Here is a 24852-nt window from a genome sequence, read left to right on the forward strand (position 1 = left end):
ATGATTAAAGGTCTAGAAAACATGACCTCTGAGGGAAGATGGAAAACATTGACTTTGTTTAGTCTGGAGAAGAGAAGACTGAGAGGGGACATGATAAGTTTTCAAGTACATTTGTCCTCCTTAGCCTCTGAGGGTAGGACAAGAAGCAATGGGTTTAAATTGCAGCAGGGGCGGATCAGGTTGGACACTAGGAAAAACTCCCTGTCAGGGTGGTTAAGCCCTGGAATAAATTGCTCAGGGAGGTTGTGGAATCTCTCTCATGGGAGATTTTTAAGAGCAGGTTAGACAAACCCCCCTCAGGGGTGGTTTAGATAATACTGAGCCCCCCGGGAGTGCAGGGGAGGGGATCGGATGGCCGGGCCTCCTGGTGCCAGGGGAGCGGCCAGTCTGGCACCCCGGCAGGGCTTGCCCAGGGCGCGGCTGGAAAGCCGGTTTCTAGGTGTGTTTTATTAGCTCCCTTCTGCCTTTGGACTTTGCTCCGGCCCCGCCCCCGGAGCACAGACTCCGGCAGCCCTGGCGCTGCTCCCGGGGACAGCGGGCCCCTGGCTCGGCCCCCCGCGCGCAAAGCAGGAGCAGCAGCGGCAGGACCGAGCCCTGGAGCTTCCCGCCGGGCGGGCGCGGACCACAGGGGCCACGGGGCTCGCCCAGTGTCGCCCCCCGCAGCCCATCCCCGCAGCCCCGGGCCCGCCTCGCCCAGCCGCTCTCAGCTCCCGAGCCCGCCCTGCTGCGCTGTCCACAGCCCGGGTGCTGACCCAGGCGCCTGCCCCAGGGAAGCGCCGCAAAGCGCCGAGCCCCCAGGCGGCCCCCGGCCCTGCCCCGAGAGACCGGGACCGCGAACATCCCGGCGCTGCATGGCGGGGGGGGGGGGGGCGCACGGCTCCTGTCCTAAGCATCGGGAGGGCAACACTGGGGGGGGGACACTGGAGGGGCAAGGTAAAAACGAGGGGGCAGGGGAGCGGGGAGGGGCTGTGGCGGGGGCAGGGGGAGCGGGGGAGCGGGGAGGGGCTGTGGCGGGGGCAGGGGGAGCGGGGGAGCGGGGAGGGGCTGTGGCGGGGGCAGGAGGAGCGGGGGGAGCGGGGAGGGGCTGTGGCGGGGACAGGGGAGCGAGCTGGGAGGCCCCAGGGGCGGGGGGGCAGGGGCAGCAGGGGAGCAGGGGAGGGGCTGTGGCTGGGGGCAGGGGAGCGGGAGGGGCTGTGGCGGGGGACAGGGGAGCGAGCGGGAGGGCTGGGGCCCCAGGGGCGGGGGCAGGGGCAGCAGGGGAGCGGGGAGGGGCTGTGGCTGGGGGGGACAGGGGAGCGAGCGGGCAGGGCCAGGGGACGGGGGCAGGGGCAGGGGAGCGGAGGGGCTGTGGCCCGGGGGCAAGGGGAGCGAGCGGGGAGGGCCAGGGGGGCGGGGGGGGCAGGCTGCCTGTTGCAGGGTGGTGCGGCCAGGCTGGCACGTTGCGGTCCTGAGCTCACTGCGGCTCGCTGTAATCTCCTCTCCTGCCCGCCCCCACCCCTGTGCGGAGCGGTTCCTATTCCCATCACATCCCCGCTCCCCCCCCGCCTCCCTCCCCGTCTCTCTCCCACTCGACGCGCCTGGCTCCAGCGCTCCCCGGCCGCGTCTCCGAGCTCCTAGCGCCCCGCTCCAGCGGCATGGCTGGCACGTTCGCCCGCGTCCTGTGCGCTCGCAGATCCGCCGGGCTCCTGGCCGTGGTGGGAGCCGGGTCTCTGGCCACTGGATTCCTGCTCACCCGGGACGCGGTCAGCGCCGGCGAGAGGCAGCGGCGCCGCTACCCGCCAAGGTACCGGGCGGGGCTCGCTGCTCGGCCGGGACCCTCCCCGGGCTTCATGCCAAAGCTGGAGGGGGGCTTCGCTCCCCCAGGGTGGGGAGGGGCCGCCCCTGGAGCCGGGGGCAGCGCCCGGGGGGCCGGGCGGGCTGCGCGGGTCTCCGCCCGTGGGGGCTGCGGTGGAGGAGCCCAGCCCGGACCGCCCCGGGGGCGAGTCGGTCCCAGCTGGCCGGGCTCCCTGCAGCGCAGGCTGCGGCTGGCGCCCCGAGCCATCACGTAGCTGCTGCAGAGCTCGGGCTGCGCCTCCCCCGGCGGCTGCGGCGGAGAGGGACCAATGCCTGCCCCGGGCCACTCGGGAACGTCCCCAGCCCGCTGGTAGCTCCGCCGCGTCTCTCTCTGGGCAGGGTCGGAGCCGTCCTGGCTCCCGGCCGGGAAAGCTCCGGGCCCGGGATGCTCAGGAGGAGCATGTGGGGCCGGGGATCACCCGCTGATCCGGATTAACGCGCCTGGAACCCGGGCGCCTTGTCCCGCCGCGGAGCAGCCCTTCGCCCCAAGCGGGCCGGGCAGCGCAGGCGGGAGCGCGCCTGGAGCCAGACGGGACGGGACGGATCTCCTCCCCCGGCAACGGCCGGCTGGGTAACCCGCCCGGCTCAGGGCCGGTCCCTGCCCTCGCCTGCCCAGCGCACAGGACCGGGCGGGTGACTGCGGGCCTGCGCCAGGGGCAGGGTCTGGCGGGGCGCTGAGGACGTTCCGGGGGAGGCTGGATCGCCATGGGGGGGGGGCGCGCTAACAGGGGCTGGAGTCCTGGGGGTCTGCAGGGGCGGGAACCGTTTGTACAATGTGGGGCTGAGAGCCACTGAACCAAACTGTAACCCTGTGGGACGAAACTATTGCAAGCCAGGGGGTGCGGCAGCCCCCCGCACCCTTGTTCCAGCACCCATGGGTGCTAGTGATTGGGGCAGTGGATCGGCATGGGACACCCCCCCCTTCCTTCCACACCGCGGTCTGTGGGTTACATTGTATCTTGAGGGGAGGAGGGGGCTGGGCGAGGGATACCCACATCCCGGTTCTGTGACCTTGGAACTAAGAGCACCTCCTGCCTCAGCACAGCTCTGCTGCCTGCAGGCTCTGGCTGAGCCCACCCAGATGCAGCAAGGTCTGTCCAGCCCTGGCGAGGGCTGGGCTGGGTCCTAGCTCCCTGGGCCTGGCGCCAGGCTCTGAAGAAGCTGCAGTCCCTGCGCCCTTGGGGGAGGAAGTTCCACAGGCTGGGGCCTGGAGGTGGCAGGCAGCCTTCCACTCGCTGCAGGTTAGAGTAGGTGATCCTTGGGTCTCTACTAACACTCTGGCTCTAGGCTTTGAAAGGCAAAGGCCCTGACACACCATGGGAAAAGCCCCATAGCTGGACAGAGTTATCCACATGGCTCACTCCTAGGGTGACCAGATGCCCCGACATTAGAGGCTGTCTTATTTAGGCAACTATACTCCCCTCTCCCCAAAACTGTCCTGCTTTTCCACACTTGCTGTCTGGTCACCCTGATCATCCTATGCCTGCACATGCACTCCCAGCCCTGCTTGTCTTCCCAAGAGCCCTCATCCCACCCTCACTCCCTGCCCTCGGTGACTGTACTTAGCCCAGACTGGCCCAAGCGCTCCCACCCAAATCTCTGCCCCCTACCACCTGCAGCATGTCAGGGCTGTGTTTGGGGCCACTCGGGAAAGACATGGGTGAGGGGCTCATGCTAATGTAGGGGATTAAGGCAATGAGTGCTGCTTGCTGACTCAAGAGCACAAGTACCAACCTCAGGACAGGCTGTTAGGAACCAAGGCACAAACTCCAGACTGGTGGTGATTTCTGTACAGTATTTAGATTGTACCAACTAATTACCAAGTGTAAACCCTGAGGCACTGTGACAGCCTGAATGTGGAGCCACGGAAAGTCCCCCTGGGTGCTCTGAGCTATCTCACCAGCTAGGTGAGCCTGCCTTGGTGTAAGGGCCCATCTATCACAAAGGATCACAGCAATATTTGGTTACCCCAGTCCCAAAGGACCAGTCACTTACCCAGGTCAGTTGCACCTTAGATCTCACGCCAAAGAGGCACTTGTAGCCAATCCCCTACAGATTTCTTAAATAGGGAAAGGAACTCAGAGCATTATTTACAGAGTTAAAGCAAACAGACAAACCAATTAGTCTCAGTTTCCAGAGGTAATAGAAACTTCTCTAATCAGCCAGCTCTATTCATCCTTTAGGGCTAACCCAGCCTAAGTGGCTGGGGATCTCTTGCTTTTGCCTCAAGGCAACCCCCCCCACCCGCCACACACACACACAGTCCAAGCAACAGGGATCATCAGTTCCTTCTTTTAGAGGTTGTATTCTCCTCTTCCCACAAGCTTTCAGCTGCAAAGCTCAGCTGATGGGAGGAGTCTCTTGCTTGATGCATTTTCACTGGGAGGAGGCAGCACCACCACAGAAGTCTTGTGTGCTCTTGTTGAAGGTACTTAGGCAACTTCCAGCTGTGACATCCCACAAGAGTCCAGCTGGTATCGCTTGACCTTTCCTGTTGGGAAGCTTGTAACACCTTCTGTTGAAGCTCAGCCCTTCACTCTAATTAACGTCTCTCTGCTCCATGGGGATTGACACACAGAGGCCCCAACATTGTAAGAACTTATTGGACATTGTGTTTTGCCATACGACTTTTCCAACAGCTGTTTGGCTAGGTAGAGTCCCCCATTACTGCCAGGCCTTGTGTTTGGGATATTTCTGTTATTTGTTCTAGAAATGCCTCATCCACCTCCTCTTCCTGATTTGGTGATGCACAGTACACCCCTACCATGATGTCAGCCTTATTTAACCCCTTTTTACTCAACTGGTCTACCTCCCACTTCTTTCTGGACCTCAGAAAGAGTGTCTATGCTTGATGACAATGCAACACCTACTCCCTTTCTACCTGCCTGTCCTTCCTGACCACACTATACCCCTTTATACCAATCTTCCAGTCATGAGACTTATCCCACCAAGTCTCTGTGATGCTAATTACATCATAAGCTAAATGATGTACTAATACTTCCAGTTTTCCCCCATATTCCTTGGATTTGCATATAGACACCTAAGATGTTGAGCAGATTCCCTTACTGATTTCTTTCTTGATGCTCCTATTGTAATTTTCCAACCCCCCCCAAACCCAACATTCAACCCTCTCGTACAGTCATCTTTTTTATAGGCTTTTGTCATCTGTCCCCTTTGAACCTAGTGTACAGCCCTCCTCACTAATTTGCTAGTTGGTGCCTCTTGGTCTGCTGAGAAGAGATGGGGTGCACCCGATCTTCCTCCTGGAGCAGCATCCCATTGTCAAGGAAGTTAAAGCTGTCCCATCAACACTGTCCCATCAACACTATCTGCATAGCCAAGCATTCATCTCCGGGATGTGCATGTCCCTGCCTGGGCCCTTACCCACAATTAGAAGGATGGACATGAACAAAGCCTGTGCCACTGGCCCCTTCACCCTGGCTCCCAGAGCACTGTAGTCACTGCTGATCTGCTCAGGGTATGTCCAGTTGGAAGTCTCAGACTTGCAGTGTAGCTGTGCAGCAAGGCTTATAAGCATTCATGTGATACTTTTGGAACTGTTAAATACTATGCACTCTGCAACTGAGAGGCAACGTCTCAGACTGGCACCTTCTGAGAACAACTGACAACAACAGACTGGGAACAACTGAGAGGCACCTTCTCAGACTGTCTTCTGAAGGATGCTCATTGCTGGCTGAATATGTGTGGCTTTATCTGTCAAAGAAAGGACAAACTCCTGTACCTGTTAGGGCACAGAAGTAACTGACCTCTGTAGACTACAGTCACCCGGCTTTGGATAATATTCAGAGGCTTTCATTTTGGATATTTCAGACCAAAGGGTTAAAGTGGCATTATGCAAAGCCACTTCTTCATTTGAAAGCATTTTGACAGGCTCACTCACCAGAAAAAAAGTCATCCAAATGTTTTGTAGATAAAGTTCCTGCTTCAGATTATAGCAGCTTGGCTAGCCCCAGCGAATGTTATTGTGCTGCATAGAACCATGGTGGACTTGCCTTGTCCATGCTGTGCATGGACTGAAATTGCAGAACCCTACATAGCGTTTCTCATCTTGCCTGTAGTAGTGTGTAGTTTCCACCTCAGAGGGAAGTAGGGCTTTATATCTTTGTGGGTGCTTGGACATCATCTAAACTAGAAAACTCATCCAGCAGCTGCCAATAGAATTAACTTCTCCTGCTTTCTGCTGCTGGCCTCACCAAATTCTGTCTAGCACGGGTGGCTTTTGACAGTTTTGCCTTCTTTTAATTTTCTTGACAGATAACACATATTAAAAGTTTGTGAAGAGTTTCTCTCTTTGATGTAAGCTTTAAGGGGCTTGTATCCTCCATGTCTTCATATACTATAACTTCCCTCTTGAGGTAGAAGTCCCAGAGTATATTGTTAACATTACTACACCATTTTCATTTTGTACAATATACAGATCTAAATTAGCACAAATCTGTATGTTAGTATCCAACTTGCCATTTTTGTTTAGTGAGCACTTTGATCCAAGTGCAATATGCAGCTGTGAATTGTCATCTCCAACACTAATACTGACCTGTGCATAAAAGTATCACTGAATTAAAAAGCTAGTTTCTAGACTATTTCAAAGGCTAGTATTGCATGCACAGGCAATGACAAACTAAAACCTTTTGCCAGGCAGACTAGATGCTACTTTGTATGGAGCAAAGCTTACAGCTGGAGAAGATTACACTGGAGAAGTTCATGTACATGTATATCTACTCACTATGCAGTACAAACTAAGACCATGCAATCTACTGCTTCTGGTTCACAATACTCAGTGTGACACTGATCTAAACAGAAAATTTCAGTTGAAAAATATAGAAAACTATTGTAATCACTTGTGAGATCCTTTGACAATTACAAATATGTGATGTGAAAATATTTCATGTTAGTATATTGCAAAATGTTTATATTCACCACTTTTGCCACATGCTAAACAGCTTAATTTCTGGGGGAAAAAAACAATACAAATAGTTTGATACACTGTTTGGTAGCATTGACCCAAACCCCATATTAAGGTTTTGAAACTGAACAGTCATAATGGCAGTCACAGTCACGTTGCAGTGTCTCCGTAACTGTGCAAAAAATGACTTTCATTTCAGGTACCATTATTTCACCTTGCCTACAGGGTTATGCCACCACTTGATAGCTCCATATCCTACCTGATCAACACATACATAACAGAAGCTTTCCAGTGATCTGTGATGTGGGGGGGTGTACATGAAACTCCAACAATAAGCTCCTTTGTTGCGAATTGCCCCATACCTATTGGCTTGGCCTTGCCTTGAACAGGACCCCCAAGGCTCAGAGACCACAAGTCAAAGTACGAGAACCCAATATGTAGTATGGCTGAAAAGGAGATTTAACACAATCTCCTGATCTGGGGGACTGAGTCAAGATTTTTTGGATGTTTGAGGCAGGCAATCCTGTAAAGGTCAAATGGGGGGGGGCAGTATTCAGCAGCCAGTAACTGGAGATCCAAATGCCATGATGCTTCCTCCCAGGAGATTGACAGGATCAGTCCGTGACCTGCTTTGTACAGGCGTGCTACATGTCTGTGACATACAGATAGTACACAATGAACAGGTGCCAGCAGGGTGCTCAGGAGGAGTACTTGGCACACTCCCTGCGTTTTGTAGGACCAATAAAAACGTGTGCCCTGCAGATGGTTTCCTTTGGCAGCTCCTTACAAGTTGAGCCTTTAACACCTTACAGGCAGCTGCATTCTGCGGGATTGTCCAGCCCCGCTGGAGCTGCTCAGCCAGCTCTGCAGACACTGAAAGGGCCGGGGGCTCCCCCCTCTCCTCCTGGGGAATCTGCCCAGCTAGAATTCACAATGTCATGGGGCTGCATGTCTGGGAGCAGCAGCATGTGTCAGGTTGGCCATGGGGAAATAGCTTGCTCGTGGCAGAGGGCAAACACCAGCGTGAGGAACGCTGGAACCAGCCAGGCTATGCTGCAGTGTGGGGCAAGCTCTCCTTGGAGCTGAGGTAGTCTGGAACGGTTTTACTCATGCGAGCCCCTGCAACTTGAGGCAGTGTGGGGAGGAAAGAGCGCTCTGCCTGGAGCAGACTGGATTTAGTCCCCCTGTGGAGCAGTCAGCTGTGGCCAGTGGTGTCTGCTCAGAAGCTGGATTCAGAGAAGCTGCAGGGCCTTGCCCAGCCAGAGGGCCCACTGTTCCCATGTAGGCGAGAGTGGCAGACACATTCCTGCGGCCCCACAATGGAGGTGGCTGCACTCACAGAGCTGTGCATTGTATTGCATGCCAAATGGGGGAGGCAGCAACAGAAGGAGACTGTGACTGCTACAAATACCCCATGCCCCGAGGGCAGTGCCTGTGCTGAAATAAAGCATGCTACTCCCAACACCAGGAACCTACCCCAGTGGGCCAACATCTGCTGAGCTCTGGCCCCCAGCACCTAGCTCCCACCCAGCTTCCCTGCACTAGCCTGAAGAGAAGCCCCCGCGGGGCTAGAACACACTGTTTGCAATGGGGCTCACCGGTCACCTCTGTGTGTATTTTCCTAGGAATGGGAATGCTCTGGGTACCTCTGTCACCCCCGACTCTAGGATACGAGCACCTACAATGGGGGCTGGGGACAGGTCATGCTCTCCAGGACGGAGGCTGGCCCCGTGACCCACGGCAGCTGCTGTCTAGCACAGAAAGACGCATTCCAAGCCTTTTGCCCTTTTGTCTCAGCTAACAGGTGCCCATCTCAGATCGCCCCATTATCAGGAGAAAGGGTTCAGCTTACAGAGGCTGTGACCAGGTGCCCTCCCTGCCAAGCTGCCGGTGAACACAGGAAAAGCACAAAGCTTCTCTAAGCTGAGAATGAGGTCAGGAGAAGAACTCTTGTTAAGCTGATTAGAGGCAAACGTCTCCCTAATGCAATAAACTGCACCATTGGGAGCAGTTCCTGACAGCTGCAGATTGGGGTCACTGGCTCCGTCTCTGTCCTTCTGAGCGTCCCTTCCTTCCTGCCCAGACACCAGCAGCCAAGGTAGCCCCCACAAAGGATCCAAGGGGTGCAGGGACCCCAGGGGCAGGGGCTCACAGATCTATCCCTATTAGGAACCATCCATGTGCTTGACCCTGTACAAAAGACACAGGGTGTGGGGCCAGATTTTCAAAAGCCGTGGATAGCTAAAGATGCAGGCGGGGGCTAGTGGGCTTGTTGAGAGCAGGCTGGACATAGAATTCTATTGACTGGAAGAGAAGAAAATATGGAGCTGCGGAGAAATAAACCAGAACAGAAGCTCCCAAATTCTTAAAGCCCTCAGAAAACCTGGGCTGGGGTCTCCTGCCAGAGCAACATCAGTCTTCATCTCAGAGCAGCCCTAGCACCCTCCTTGCCCATTCTCCTCACTCCTGCCCTGCAACCCCCCACTAGCAGCCTGGGCTCCCCTTTCCTTGCCACATGGATGGTGAACAGAAAGACATTTATTCTGTTTCGCACCAGCAGCGAGCTCAGCGCTGGGTGGGACAGAGGAACACAGCCTCCTCCCAGAGGTGCTTACGCAGGGGCAGGCCAGGGAGGAGATGGCTGTTTGCGCCTGGCGGAAGTGACTTCGGAGTAGGGGCTGATCTGAGAGGGGAGGAATCCGGCATCTCAGTACAGGGAGGCAATTCCTGGCACGGGGCAGTGTAGGGGAGGTAGAGGCAAGATTCACTGCGGAGTGAAGGAGAGAGGGAGTTGCAGCAAGGCCAGAGGAGGCAGCAATGGGAGTGCAGCTGGAAGGAGGCAAGAGGAAGCCAGTGCCTTGCATGGGTCCAGAGAAGATCTTGGCCAAGGTGGTGTTCTCTCCACTGAGGCCTCCTCTCCACGGTGGGGGAGGATGTGGAAAGCCGAGAGGGAGCAGATCCCAGTGCCCCGATGCACCAGCAGGACACACTGAAATCCAGAGAGGCCAGTGCCCCAGCCCAGAGGTTAAACATTCCCCATGTTCTGTTCTCCCCACAGCGCCGAATATCCAGATCTCCGGAAACACAATAACTGCATGGCAAGTAACCTGACGCCAGCCATCTACGCCCAGCTCTGCGATAAAACCACCCCCAACAGCTGGACCCTGGACCAGTGCATCCAGACAGGGGTGGACAACCCTGGGCACCCCTTCATTAAGACTGTGGGCATGGTAGCAGGTGATGAAGAATCCTACGAGGTGAGCAGCTGCCAGAGCTGCAGAGCAACTCTAAAGCGTAGCATAACAATTTCAGCAGCACAAACCCCCCCAGCCTCAGCCAGACAGGATCTCACCCCCAGCACCCGCCAGCCCTGCGCCATCACTCACAGCTTGAGCATGCGTCTCCTTGGCCTCACCACACTGCGACCTCTTACCGTCAGACATTGTCCTGGTGGAGAATAGCATCTGCAGAGACATGGGCTGCTAGTCTTCTTGCTTTAAGGGCCCAGGGGTCACCTGCTGGGGTCAGGATGACCTGCCCTTCCCCAGAAAAGCACTGCACAAGCAGGTGCATTACAGGACAGCTGTTCCTTCCCGACACACACAGCACTGGACATTCTAAGAGCTGCACCTCTGACCCGCTGTGGCTCAAGAGAGGGTGGGGGGATGCCAGCCCATTGACGAGGAGGCCAGTAGTGAGCTAGATGGGCCATTAGCTGCTCCTTCAAGTAGTTCCTGGTTTATTATAATCTGGGGAACTTGTTCTAAACTAGAGGCACGTCCGGCTTGGTGAACATGAACCTGTACCAGCCACTTATGCTGGCCAAAGGGCCGGCCAGAGGTATTCACACATGCTCCTTCCCTGCCCTACATTCTGACCCCATAACCCCACCCCCCCACAGGCCTTCCCTTCGTTCTAACCCCCCCGCGCCGCCCCAGTCACCACATGGGGCTTCCCTTCATTCTAACCCCATAACCCCGTCTCCCCCAGACACCAAAAGGGGTTCCCTACACTCTGACCCCATGAAGGAGAGTGGGGTCACCGAGTGCACCCCCTGGTTCCTTGAGCAGCTCTGATCCTGTGGTGGATCACAAACTGAATGTGTCACCATGTGATGCAGTTAATATCATTCTGGGGTGTATTAACAGGCGTGTCATATGTGAGACATGGCAGGTAACTGTTCCACTCTGGTGAGGCCCCGGCTGGAGCACTGTGCTGCTTCTGGGCACTGCACTTTAGGAAAGATGTGGACAAATAGGAGAGACTCCAGAGGAGCGCAACAAAAATGATAAAGGTTTAGAAAACCCGACCTTGGAGTCATTGTGGAGAGTCCTCTGAAAACATCCACTCGTGCAGCGGCGTCAAAAAAGGTGAACAGAATGCTGGGACTCATTAAGAAAGGGATAGACAGTAAGACAGAAAATATCATATTGCCTCTATAAATCCATGGTACACCCACACCTTGAATACTGCGTGCAGACAAGACAATATATCTCAAAAAAGATATATTGGAATTGGAAAAGGTTCAGAAAAGGCCAACAAAAATGCTTAGGGGTATGGAACAGCTTCTGTATGAGGAGAGATTAATAAGACTGAGACTTTTCAGCTTGGAAAAGAGACGACTAAGGGGGGATATGCTAGAGGTCTATAAAATCATGACTGGTGCGGAGATAGTAAATAAGGAAGTGTTATTTACTCCTTCTCATAACACAAGAACTAGCAGCCACCAAATGAAATTAACAGGCAGCAGGTTTGAAAGAAACAAGAGGAAGTATTTCTTCACACAGTGCACAGTCAACCTGTGGAACTCCTTGCCAGAGGATGTTGTGAAGGCCAAGACTATAACAGGGTTCAAAAAAGAACTAGATAAATTTATGGAGGACAGGTCCATCAATGGCTATTAGCCAGGATGGGCAGGGATGGTGTCCCTAGCCTCTGTTTGCCAGAAGCTGGGAATGGGCGACAGGGGATGGATCACTTGATAGTTACCTGTTCTGTTCATTCCTTCTGGGGCACCTGGCATTGGCCACTGTCGGCAGACAGGACACTGGGCTAGGTGGACCTTTGGTCTGACCCAGTCTGGCTGTTCTTATGACCTGTGAGGAAAGGTTAAGAAAACTGGCATGTTTAGTCTTGAGAAAAGAAGATGGGGGGGGGGGGGACTTAATCACAGTCTTCAATTATGTGAAGTGCTGTTACACAGAGGACGGTGATCAATGGTTCTGCATGGCCACCAAAGGTAGGACAAGAAGTGAAGGGCTTAATCTGCAGCCAGGGAGATTTAGGTTAAATATTAGGAAAAGCTTTCTAACTTTTAGGGTGTTTAAATTCTGGAACAGGCTTCCAGAGGTTGGAAGGGAGGTTGTGGAATCTCCATCATTGCAGGGGTTGAAGAGCAGGTTAGACAAACACCTGTCAGGGCTGGTCTAGGTTTACTTGGTCCTGCCTCAGCACAGGGGGCTGGACTTGATGACTTCAAGGTCCCTTCAGCCCCACATTCCTATGGTTCTATTATCCAACCCCATTGCCCCCCACTACTTTAAGGGATGTCCCTGCACTCTAACCCCATAAACCCCCACCACTGCGCAGGGCCCCTGCACTCTAACCCCATAAACCCCCATCACTGCGCAGGGGCCCTGCACTCTAACCCCATAACCCCCCATCACTGTGCAGGGCCCCTGCACTCTAACCCCATAAACCCCCATCACTGCGCAGGGCCCCTGCACTCTAACCCCATAAACCCCCATCACTGCGCAGGGCCCCTGCACTCCAACCCCATAAACCTCGCGCCACTGCAGGGCCCCTGCACTCTAACCCCATAAACCCCATCACTGCGCAGGGGCCCTGCACTTTAACCCCATAATCCCCATCACTGTGCAGGGCCCTGCACTCTAACCCCATAAACCCCCATCACTGTGCAGGGCCCCTGCACTCTAACCCCATAAACCCCCATCACTGCGCAGGGGCCCTGCACTCTAACCCCATAAACCCCCTGCCACTGCGCAGGGCCCCTGCACTCTAACCCCATAAACCCCCTGCCACTGCGCAGGGCCCTGCACTCTAAACCCATAAACCCCATCAGTGCGCAGGGCCCCTGCACTCGAACGCCATAAACCCCCATCACTGCGCAGGGGCCCTGCACTCTAACCCCATTAACCCCCATCACTGCGCAGGGGCCCTGCACTCTAACCCCATAAACCCCCATCACTGCGCAGGGCCCCTGCACTCTAACCCCATAAACCCCCATCACTGCGCAGGGCCCCTGCACACTAATCCCATAAACCCCCATCACTGCGCAGGGCCCCTGCACTCTAACCCCATAAACCCCCTGCCACTGCGCAGGGCCCCTGCACTCTAACCCCATAAACCCCCAGCCACTGCGCCGGGCCCCTGCACTCTACCCCCATCCCCCCCCACCACTGCGCAGGGGCCCTGCACTCTAACCCCATAAACCCCCATCACTGCGCAGGGCCCCTGCACTCCAACCCCATAAACCCCCATCACTGCGCAGGGCCCCTGCACTCTAACCCCATAAACCCCCATCACTGCGCAGGGCCCCTGCACACTAATCCCATAAACCCCCATCACTGCGCAGGGCCCCTGCACTCTAACCCCATAAACCCCCTGCCACTGCGCAGGGCCCCTGCACTCTAACCCCATAAACCCCCTGCCACTGCGCAGGGCCCCTGCACTCTAACCCCATAAACCCCCATCACTGCGCAGGGCCCCTGCACTCTAACCCCATAAACCCCCATCACTGCGCAGGGCCCCTGCACTCTAACCCCATAAACCCCCATCACTGCGCAGGGGCCCTGCACTCTAACCCCATAAACCCCCATCACTGCGCAGGGCCCCTGCACTCTAACCCCATAAACCCCCTGCCACTACGCAGGGCCCCTGCACTCTAACCCCATAAACCCCCACCACTGCGCAGGGGCCCTGCACTCCAACCCCATAAACCCCATCACTGCGCAGGGCCCTGCACTCTAACCCCATAAACCCCTGCCACTGCGCAGGGCCCCTGCACTCTAACCCCATAAACCCCTGCCACTGCGCAGGGCCCCGGCACTCTCACCCCATAAACCCCCTGCGACTGCGCAGGGCCCCTGCACTCTAACCCCATAAACCCCCACCACTGCGCAGGGGCCCTGCACTCTAACCCCATAAACCCCATCACTGCGCAGGGCCCTGCACTCCAACCCCATAAACCCCCATCACTGAGCAGGGGCCCTGCACTCTAACCCCATAAACCCCCATCACTGCGCAGGGCCCCTGCACACTAATCCCATAAACCCCCATCACTGCGCAGGGCCCCTGCACTCTAACCCCATAAACCCCCTGCCACTGCGCAGGGCCCCTGCACTCTAACCCCATAAACCCCATCACTGCGCAGGGCCCTGCACTCTAACCCCATAAACCCCATCACTGCGCAGGGCCCCTGCACTCTAGCCCCATAAACCCCATCACTGCAGGGCCCTGCACTCTAACCCCATAAACCCCCATCACTGCGCAGGGCCCTGCACTCTAACCCCATAAACCCCCTGCCACTACGCAGGGCCCCTGCACTCTAACCCCATAAACCCCCACCCCAGCGCAGGGGCCCAGCACTCCAACCCCATAAACCCCATCACTGCGCAGGGCCCTGCACTCTAACCCCATAAACCCCCTCCCACTGCGCAGGGCCCGTGCACTCTAACCCCCTAAACCCCCTGCCACTGGGCTGGGCCCCTGCACTCTAACCCCATAACCCCCCATCACTGCGCAGGGCCCCTGCACTCCAACCCCATAAACCCCCTCACCACTGCGCAGGGCCCTGCACTCTAACCCCATAAACCCCCATCACTGCGCAGGGGCCCTGCACTTAAACCCCTTAATCCCCATCACTGTGCAGGGGCCCTGCACTCTAACCCCATAAACCCCCATCACTGTGCAGGGCCCCTGCACTCCAACCCCATAAACCCCCCTCACTGCGCAGGGGCCCTGCACTCTAACCCCATAAACCCCCTGCCACTGCGCAGGGCCCCTGCACTCTAACCCCATAAACCCCCATCACTGCGCAGGGGCCCTGCACTCTAACCCCATAAACCCCCATCACTGCGCAGGGCCCCTGCACTCTAACCCCATAAACCCCCATCACTGCGCAGGGGCCCTGCACTCTAACCCCATAAACCCCCATCACTGCGCAGGGGCCCTGCACTCTAACCCCATAAACCCCCACCACTGCGCAGGGGCCCTGCACTCTAACCCCATAAACCCCCATCACTGCGCAGGGCCCCTGCACTCCAACCCCATAAACCCCATCACTGCGCAGGGCCCCTGCACTCTAATCCCATACACCCCCCTCACTGCGCAGGGCCCCTGCACTCCAACCCCATAAACCCCCATCACTGCGCAGGGCCCCTGCACTCTAACCCCATAAACCCCCTGCCACTGCGCAGGGCCCCTGCACTCTAACCCCATAACCGCCCACCACTGCGCAGGGGCCCTGCACTCTAACCCCATAAACCCCCATCACTGCGCAGGGCCCTGCACTCTAACCCCATAAACCCCTGCCACTACGGGGCCCTGCACTCTAACCCCATAAACCCCATCACTGCGCAGGGCCCTGCACACTAATCCCATAAACCCCATCACTGCGCAGGGCCCCTGCACTCTAACCCCATAAACCCCCTGCCACTGCACAGGGCCCCTACACTCCAACCCCATAAACCCCCACCATTGCACAGGGCCCCTACACTCCAACCCCATAAACCCCCCGCCACTGCGCAGGGCCCCTGCACTCCAACCCCATAAACCCCCTCACCACTGCCAGGGCCCTGCACTCTAACCCCATAAACCCCCATCACTGCGCAGGGCCCCTGCACTCTAACCCCATAAACCCCCTGCCACTACGCAGGGGCCCTGCACTCTAACCCCATAAACCCCCATCACTGCGCAGGGCCCCTGCACTCTAACCCCATAAACCCCCACCATTGCACAGGGCCCCTACACTCCAACCCCATAAACCCCCCGCCCCAGCGCCGGGCCCCTGCACGCCCACCCCATAAACCCCCTGCCACTGCGCAGGGCCCCTGCACTCTAACACCATAACCCCCCTGCGACTGCGCAGGGGCCCTGCACTCTAACCCCATAAACCCCCTGCCACTGCGCAGGGCCCCTGCACTCTAACCCCATAAACCCCCGCCACTGCGCAGGGCCCCTGCACTCTAGCCCCATAAACCCCGCGCCACTGCGCAGGGGCCCTGCACTCTAACCCCATAAACCCCCATCACTGCGCAGGGCCCCTGCACTCTAACCCCATAAACCCCCTGCGACTGCGCAGGGCCCCGGCACTCTAACCCCATAAACCCCGCGCCACTGCGCAGGGCCCCTGCACTCTAACCCCATAACCCCCCATTGGCGGTGGTGCAGCACCAGTGGGGGTGGAAGGGTGCATTGAGGCTCCAGGGATTGCAGTGTTTTGGCTGCTCAGTGGGGAGGAGGGAGCATGGCTTGATTTGGGACGTTGCTGGGGGTGGCTGGGATGACCAATGTTTTGCTGCCACATCCTCATTTCTGTCCCAGGCGGAGTCTTTGCTGCACCATCTCTGAACTCCCCTGGGTTCCTGGCTTGCCTGTGCCCTGTGCATTAGCCCTGTCACTCCCACTGAGCAGTTCCTTCTTGTCCCTGCTCTGCAATCCCTATCTCCACTGGTCTCTCCCTGGGAAGAGGCTGCAGCTGAGCTGCAATGCCTGTGAGGCCCACCTGCCCGCTGGGTGAAGGGAAAGTCAGCATTACGAGATGCACTGGACACTGCATGGAAGATGCCCTAGGGAGCACCCAGGCTGCAGGACAGCACTGCAGGGACAGGACATCTCCCCTTTCCCTGCCCTGCTGGGCTGGGCACAGAATGGGGAGCAGGCCCTGTCCTCCAGCAGGCAGATGGCCCCCTGCTCCCCATGACTCCTCTCTAATCCCTGCCTGTTGCCATTCCAGGTGTTCGCGGACCTGTTTGACCCTGTGATTCAGGAGAGACACAATGGTTACAACCCACAGACCATGAAACACCCCACGGACCTGGATGCTAGTAAGGTGCGTAACACCCTGAGGTCACACGGTGTGGCCTTAAGAGCATCCTAGTGCTACCAGTGTCAGGCAGTGATTCCAGCTGGCCTGACCACTGCAGTGTCCCCAACTCCCTTATGTCCTAACCTGTATCTAATAGAGTTGTGTCGGTGTCATTGGAAAACCAGTAACATGCTGAGCAACAGTAGTCTTGCATGGAGCATGTACCATAAATGCCCAAGGCGTGTGCAAATGGCAAGGAAGTCTGGCACTACGATATGGTTCAAGCAGACAGGCCTGGGCAGTGGGGAAACAGGTGTTTGCCAGACAGGAAAGTCTGCCCCCTCCCTCCAGGTGCAATCACAATTAACAATCACTGTCAAGTGGCTGTTCTGTGGCCTATCGGAGGCTGCAGGGACAGATCAATTTGCATTGTAGAAAGCAGCAGTGAGAAGAAACCAGCATGGAGTCGTCTCCATCCAACTCCAGGCACCTTTCCCACAGCTGGGGCACAGGATCCTGAGAGGGGCCAGTTCAGTAGTTCACTGGGCCAGCAAAGAGAGGGGCAAAGAGCCCCCCGTGATCGTTCACTGAAGACAACAAAGGAATTGAGCACATTGAACTGTGTGGGAGCCCCTCCCCTGGGGCGAGCAGCCTCTAGCTGGAAGGACGTGTGGTAAAAATCTGACCTTGATCTAAGGCTGGAGTGGTGGTAAGTCTGAGTCACTACAGCCTGTTTTATTTGCTTGTAGCCATTTCTGATTTTATCCCTTACACTGGAACTCACTGACAACCCAGCTTCTTGTGATTAAATACGTTTCCTTGGAGTCTACGCCAGCCCAGTGCTGTGTTTGACTTGACGTGCTTGTTAACGCAACAAGCTGCTGTGCTTTTGTCTCGTTAACAGACCAACAGAGCTTATTACTCCTCTGAACGTTCCTGGAGAGGCTGGACGCGTCAGGGCAGACGGTTTGGGGGAAATTCAGGACTGGGGTGAGGTGGGGTCACTTGGTGAACAGTCACCAAGGCTGGCGGAGACCTGAGTGTGCTGGAGTCAGGGTTGCTGAGCCCAGGCTGTGCGGGCTTGTCTGCTGGCCAGGAGCTACAGCAGCTTACGGGGTTACAGGACAAGCGGTGAGACAACCTCTCACTGGTCTGAGTTGTACCCCAAGCTGTCATCGTTTCATAGGCAAACAAGATTTGCACCCGGTTTGTTGTGTGGACTGAAGTTTTACACTCTAAGCACTGGTAAAACCGTGTAGGTGATTCTCAAGTGCTCAGGCTGGGAGCAGTCACAGAAAGGTTTACAGGGTTACGGTATCTATTCTGGGCATGAGAACTCTAGAACAAAGGACGTTTACAGTGAACGCTGGTGAAACCGTTGCATAGCTGGAGCTGGCTATGTTCGGAAAGGAGAAAAGAGCCCTAAGAAGAGATGCTGAGAAAGCAGCACGAAAATAGCAGAAATGGGAATCAGAACAAAGGGAGGGCGGGAGTGTGTGAACACCAACCATGGAGCCAAAGAGCAGCAGCAGCAGCTGTGCACCAGTGAGCCCTGGAGCCAGCGACAAAGGAGCACTGGCAAAAGAGGAGGCGACTGCTCAGCCTGGACATGGGGGGAGCTGTGGACAGAGCTCACAGGTGCTCTCTCTCCCCAAGGAGCACCCCGCTGCAAGGCTCGTAAGGCCCAACGTTCACTAGCAGCCACTCGGGGCAGCTTTACATGTTCTTAATAGAGCGGAAGTTACACAAGCCTTGAACTATGGGGAACTGAAAGAGGCCGCCCTGCAAAGGCTCTCGTGGCTCCTGAGGTGAGGAGAACATTTAGAAACCTCAGAATGAAGGACAAACTGAGTCCCAGAGACGGTGTGTCTAAGCCATGTGGTTTGATGAAAACTGGGGCAAGGGGAAGGAGGCAGCGTGCTGTGAACAGCAATTTGATCTTTTTGCACAGGAGCAATGTTCTGAAGAAGTCAAACAAGCTCTTTGGGATAAGTCCCTGGCCTGTCCCCAAAACAGCAGCTCCAGCTGATTCCTATGTACAAGCCAGCATGGCCAATGAGCGCAAGCCCCAGAGGGAAAGGCAGAAGCCCAGTGTTAAGTGAGGGGGCACATTTTGTCCCTGGGAAGAGAAAGAAAGGTTGGGAGCCCAGGCACTCACCTCCCCAGACTCACTCCCCTGCTAGAAACCACCATCACAGACCCCCTCTTCAGGAGAACGATCCAAGAAGGTGCTACTAGGAATAATGGCCCTAAACTAAGAGAAGAGAAGCCCACGCCCTGCCCAACCCAGATCTCTGCAGCTGCCATTAACACAGAGAAGCTGCTGCCCCTCAGTGGCTGCCCCTGCCTGCCCCGCCCAGGTTCCCCCTCATTAATTTTGTGAGGCCTGACCCAGAGAAAGTGGCTGTGGAATTTATGAACGTTGCCAAGGTGAATGGCAAAGAACACACAGGAGGAGGGACCCAGTGCCCAGATTTCTCTGGCCAGGAAAGCATGGTCAAAGAGACTGGCTTGTTACTGGCCAGAAGGCAGAACACCTGGCATGGGGCAGATATACAATTCCTGTATCTCTGGCTAAGTGGGAAGGCTGAGACGCTACCTTACAAGTTGGAGTGTCGGGCTGCATTCCTACTGAAATGCTGCTGGAAAATGACAGCTTACCCGTGACTCAGGCTGTTAACGTCGGACCTTGTGGTGAAATGGAACAGCGTTCTGGGACCCCGAGGGCATGGGGAAGACCCAGACTGCTGTGGGGAGGGAAGACACTTCCAGCTCTGGCTAGCAGAAGAAAGCCGTGTGCTTTCGGGTGTGGGAGGGGCCATGGAGCAGAGGTTCAGAGCTGGGAGTTAGTGCCTACTACTGAGGACATGGTCCCACTTGTCAGCTGCCAAAGGGCAGATTGTGCTGCAGAGTGCAGGACTGTCCTGGGGGGATCCCACCGAGGGGAAAGCTGGACAGGGAAGCTCCCGTAGGGAAAGCCAAAAACCCTGGGAAACCTTGCAAGCACCTAGCTGTGCAGCCCAGCCCTGTGGGCGGTTAATGGTGCTAGCCTGGGTCGCACCCCGAAATGTGACATACAGGCACAATCAGAGCCCAGTACCCCGGACACCAGGGAGGACACTGCTCTAACCCCCAGCTGGGCAGAATGGGAACAATCCAGGGCAAAACTCCTGGCTCCACCCACATATTAGGCCCCACCTACTCACCCTGAGGCATGAGCGTTTGGGCAAAAATAATCAGCAGCCCAACCCTTGTTTCAGGCCGGCACTGGCTGCAGACTCTGGTGCAGCCCTGGGGGAGGGGGAGGGAGAACACATTGTAACCCCCACATCTCACCATCCAGGGGCCTTTTCAGACAAGGACGGACCCAGCTTCTACCAGCCAGGATTGGCTTCCCTTCCCCTTCCCCCCCACCTTCTGCCCCTCGCTCCCATCTTGGGGCTCTCACCTCCCAGCAGCCCTGCTTCCCCCCGCAGATTAAAACCGGCTACTTCGACGAGCGCTACGTGCTCTCATCGCGCGTCCGGACGGGGCGCAGTATCCGCGGGCTCAGCCTGCCCCCTGCCTGCACCCGCGCTGAGAGGAGAGAGGTGGAGAAGGTGACCGTGGATGCCCTGAGCGGCCTAACAGGAGACCTGGCCGGCCGGTACTATCGCCTCAGCGAAATGACGGAGAAGGAGCAGCAGCAGCTCATTGATGTGAGCAACCCCGCGGGCCCAGGGCTGCCATGGGGTGCTGGAAGGACCGACATGCCAGGGCCATCCTAGGGTGTTGGGCCAGGGCCAGGGCCAGCCAGGGGCCTGCCAGGGGCAGGGGAAGGGTACAACACAGATGGGCCAAAACTGGCAGGAGCCCTGGAGAAAGTAACCTGGAAATGCTAGCTCAGCTTCTGCCCTTTTCTTCTCCCTGGCACTGCCCTCACCTCCCCCTGCCCTTCACGCTCCTCCCTCTGCTGCCCCTCAGCAGCTGCCCCTGCCTGCCCCGCCCAGGTTCCCTGCCCTGCATGGCAGATGGTACCAGGGCTCTCCTCCTGGACAGGGCGCAGCTGCTGGATCTAGCTGGCTCCACAGCGGGCTGGCTGCAGAGGGGAATAACACAGCCATGCTGCTTAGTCCCAAGGCCACGGAGCCCGCAGCCCAGCACCTCCTGCAGCACTTCCCACTTTCTGTCTCCAGCCTCATGGTGCTGCCAGCATCCTGCCGGGCCCTGCAGCCTCTGGGCCTAGGGCAGATCCAGCCATAGCCTCTTGCGGCTGCCGAGCAGTTCCAGCCCCGGAGCAGACCCTAATGAAGGGGGTCCTTAGGGACAGCCACTGCCAAGCTTGCTGGGAGTTGGCCCTGCCCAGTGATTAAAGCACAGATTGCCCCCGATGTTCCCAGCTCCCAGAGCGCAGCTTGCAGGCCCCAAAGGCAGCTAGGTCTGCCCTGCCTTGGGGGAGCTGCCCAGAAGGTGCACAGGGGAGGGCAGGGTATCCCCTGGGAACAGTACTTGCGGTGTCTTGCTCATGCCCCATCTCCTTTCGCAGGATCACTTCCTCTTTGACAAGCCCGTCTCCCCCTTACTGACGGCATCAGGAATGGCCCGGGACTGGCCCGACGCCCGAGGAATCTGGTCTGGATCCACTGCTTTCACCTGGGCAGCTGATAGCACGCAGCCTGTGGGGCGAGGCTTCAGGCACTGCCCCTTAGCCCGTTGCCACGCACACACAGGCCAGCACAATACTCACAACTACACCTCCTATTACCCCCCCCACCCCCTCCACACACACCCCTTATAGCCACTTCCCTCTACAACCAGCCCCACTCCCCGATCACCTCCCCCTCTCTACACCACCCCCCCCCCATCTTTCCCATCCTCCTCCATACACCCAGTTCAAACGCTCCTGGGGCTGACTATCATCGGTGAGATCACCTGAAAGTTCTCTCAGCCCTTCTCTGTCACCACTCACACTCACTATCAGGCAGGTTTCTAGCCCGTTAATCAGCATCGGGACTCTTCTCTGAGCCCTCTCCAACTGATCAACATGCACCAGAATTGGGCAGGATTCCACCAGTGCCAGATACAGACGTTAAAAACCCTCTACTCCGATTTGAGATTCGCCCCTTTATGGAGCCCAACATCGCGTTCGCCCGCGTGGCCACAGCGTCGCACTAGGAGCTCTTGTTCAGCTCACCATGACCCCCACCTCCTCAGAGCCCCTGCTTCCCAGGGCAGCCCCCCAGCCTGTGGACGTGGCCTAGAGTCGTTCCCGTGTGTTTACATTTACACTTGGCAGTAGGCCCCACACACGCCTCATACCCCTGCTTCCCCCACCCCTTATAACCAGGCCTCGGCAAGCAACCATTTGTGGCTTGTTTGCATTGTGGGGGCCAAACCCTGGCTCTTCCCAGACCCCTTATTCCAGGGATTCTCACAACCAATTTTTTGGTGGCCTCAAGGTGCGGCCACCAATTCTTGCTGGTGGCCACTGTGCCAAACCTGTCTCTGTGCCTGCCCCCCGCATCCCTTCAGCGAGAGCCCCTGGCCCCGGGGAAGGTGGGGGGAACTCACCGGTCACTTGCGGCGTCCCAGGCTCCCCGTGCCCTGGGTAGGTTGGAGTGGGGGAGCTGCCTGGGGGAGCCCCAGCAACCAAACACCATAGCCACCTCCATGGAGGAGTCGCCTGGCTCCGGTGCTGCACGTCTCCAGAGGCACTGCCCAGAACCCCTGGGGAGGCTGCCTGGTGCAGGGCACCGACCCCTGCTGGTGGTGCCAGTGCAAACCCCAAGGTGGCACATCTCACTGCCCTTGGGAACAGCTAGTCAGGAGCTATAGCTGGGTGCTGCCGGGAGGGGCCGCAGCTTTGCCCCCCCATTTCTGCCCATGCTGTGGAGTGTTGTGGCTGCAGAAATATGCTGGTGGCTGTTTGAAACGCTGCCTTAGAGCGTGTCGCCCTGCACTTATGGTGGCTGGCCTGTGCCCACTGGCTGGGGTGTGGGACTGTTTCACTGCAGTGTCGCTGTCAGGGCTTTGGCCTGGCTGCTGGGATCTAGCTGGCTCTGTTCCAGCAGGGGCAGGATCAGTGCTCTCCTCACCTGCAAGCCAGAGCTGGCCCAAGAGTCTTCCACCATGAGTGTCACAGGGCCTGGCCCAGCTCTGGCTCCGAGTGCTGACGAGCTGTGCTCTCCCCCAGGCACAATAATGAGAAGACCTTCCTGATCTGGATCAATGAGGAGGATCACACCCGCCTCATCTCCATGGAGAAGGGCGGCAACATGAAGCGGGTCTTTGAGAGGTTCTGCAAGGGCCTGAAGGAGGTGAGCACAAGGCTGCCCCGGCCCGGCCCTCCTGGTTTGCCCAGTGGAATGGCCCCCTCAGGGGTAGGCTCAGCCCACAACACCCCGTGTCAGTGGCTCGCACCGGGGGCTGCTGGGCCCTATGTCCGGAAGCAGCCAGTCCAGGCTTCGTTTGGGCAGTGCTGGGAGAGCTGGCCGCGAGGCTGACCTGCGGTTGTTCCTCGGGTTCCAGGTGGAGAGACTAATCCAGGAGCGAGGCTGGGAGTTCATGTGGAATGAGAGGCTGGGCTACATCCTGACGTGTCCGTCCAACCTGGGCACCGGGCTGCGCGCAGGGGTCCACATCAAACTGCCGCTGCTGAGCAAGGTACCACCACAGCTGTGGCTGCTTGGAGCAGGGCTGAGCCTGGGGGACAGGTCAGACCGCACAAAGCCAGGAGAACAGCCATTGAGGGCCCCAGGATTTGGGGCTCCTATCAGAGTTAGGGGACAGGTACAGCCAGCTGCTTGGCGTGAGGAGCAGTGCATGCTGGGAGCTGCAGTCAGCTCCCTCTGACACAGATCAGAGGTGGTCCTTGGCCCGGCCACAGACCAGATCACGTCCCATCTATGGCAGGTCTTCCAGATTCAGTTCCCTGTGCTCTCCTCAAAGGGCCCTTTGGGGAAGAGACTCCCCACTCTCATTGGCTGGGCTCCCCCACCCCACACCCAGGCCCGCCTCCAGGGGCCCTGTCCTGCCCTCCTCGACTGCCTCAGCAGGGACCCAGTCTTCCCCACAAGGCGCTGACCCAACGCCTCTCTGCGTTTCCAGGACACCCGATTCGCCAAGATCCTGGAGAACCTACGGCTGCAGAAGCGCGGGACAGGCGGGGTGGACACGGCCACCACCGGCAGCACCTTTGACATCTCCAATCTGGACCGCTTGGGAAAATCTGAGGTACCTGCCTGGGTCGGTGTTCTGGCCAAGCCTGGCATGGGAGGGCACTGCGAGCATGGCGGTGCAGAACGCAAGCGCTCGCCTGTCTGCGTGCTGCACGTGCACGGCAGACATGCCGCTAGTGGGCATGGGTGGGGGCAAAGAGCAGCCCAGCCAGCTGAGGGACGTGTGGGCTCCTGGCCCACAGACGGAGCCAAGCAGAAGGTTGTGAAGGAATGAGGGGGCTGTGCTGCTGTCTGGCATGGTGCCATCTGGCACTGGAGGTCTAGGCCGAGCTGTGGGTGCCACCTGGCATCACCACAGCCAAGGCTGTCCCATGCTCATGGATGTGCAGGGCCTGCTGTGCCCAGGTAGCCGCATCACTGCATGCCCAGAGCCTTGCAGGAGCCAGGCCCTGCCCAGGGAGGGCTCAGTCAGGGGGCAGGGAGGGCTACCAGGGCTGCTGGCTGCAGCCGTGGCCCCTGGGCTGCTGGAAGAGGCGGGGCCTGACAGGGGCTCTGTGTGCTCCTGCCTCAGGTGGAGCTGGTGCAGCTGGTGATAGATGGAGTGAACTACCTGATCGACTGTGAGCGGCGGCTGGAGAGGGGCCAGGATATCCGCATCCCCTCGCCCGTGCCTCAGTTCAGGCACTAAATCTGAGCCCTGCTCGGACAGGCCCCAGCCCCGGAGCCCCCCCCCCCAACCCCCTGTAGCCTGACCGGTCCTACTGGCCGTTGTGTTACCCACAATGCACTGTACCAGCCTCCATAAACCTCTGCTGCTGTAAGCCTGGCTCTGGCTGGTTCTTGGCCCCCAGCTCCCACTGGGGGCTCCCGTCTCAACTGCCCAAGGCCCT

General features: G+C 57.7%; 1 protein-coding gene across 1 annotated transcript; it reads left to right on the top strand.

The window, feature by feature from the left end:
* Positions 1-1577: 1577 nt before the first annotated feature.
* CKMT1A (creatine kinase, mitochondrial 1A) lies at positions 1578-24743 on the top strand. Its single transcript, XM_039490183.1, has 9 exons — positions 1578-1783; positions 9816-10014; positions 16734-16829; positions 20282-20503; positions 21331-21416; positions 22978-23101; positions 23313-23447; positions 23892-24017; positions 24534-24743. The coding sequence occupies exons 1-9, from the start codon at positions 1635-1637 to the stop codon at positions 24648-24650; spliced, it is 1254 nt and encodes a 417-aa protein (XP_039346117.1). The 5' UTR covers positions 1578-1634; the 3' UTR covers positions 24651-24743.
* The last annotated feature ends 109 nt before the right edge of the window (positions 24744-24852 follow it).

The sequence above is a fragment of the Mauremys reevesii genome, linkage group 10, assembly GCF_016161935.1.
Source record: "Mauremys reevesii isolate NIE-2019 linkage group 10, ASM1616193v1, whole genome shotgun sequence".
Taxonomy (NCBI): Eukaryota; Metazoa; Chordata; order Testudines; family Geoemydidae; genus Mauremys; species Mauremys reevesii.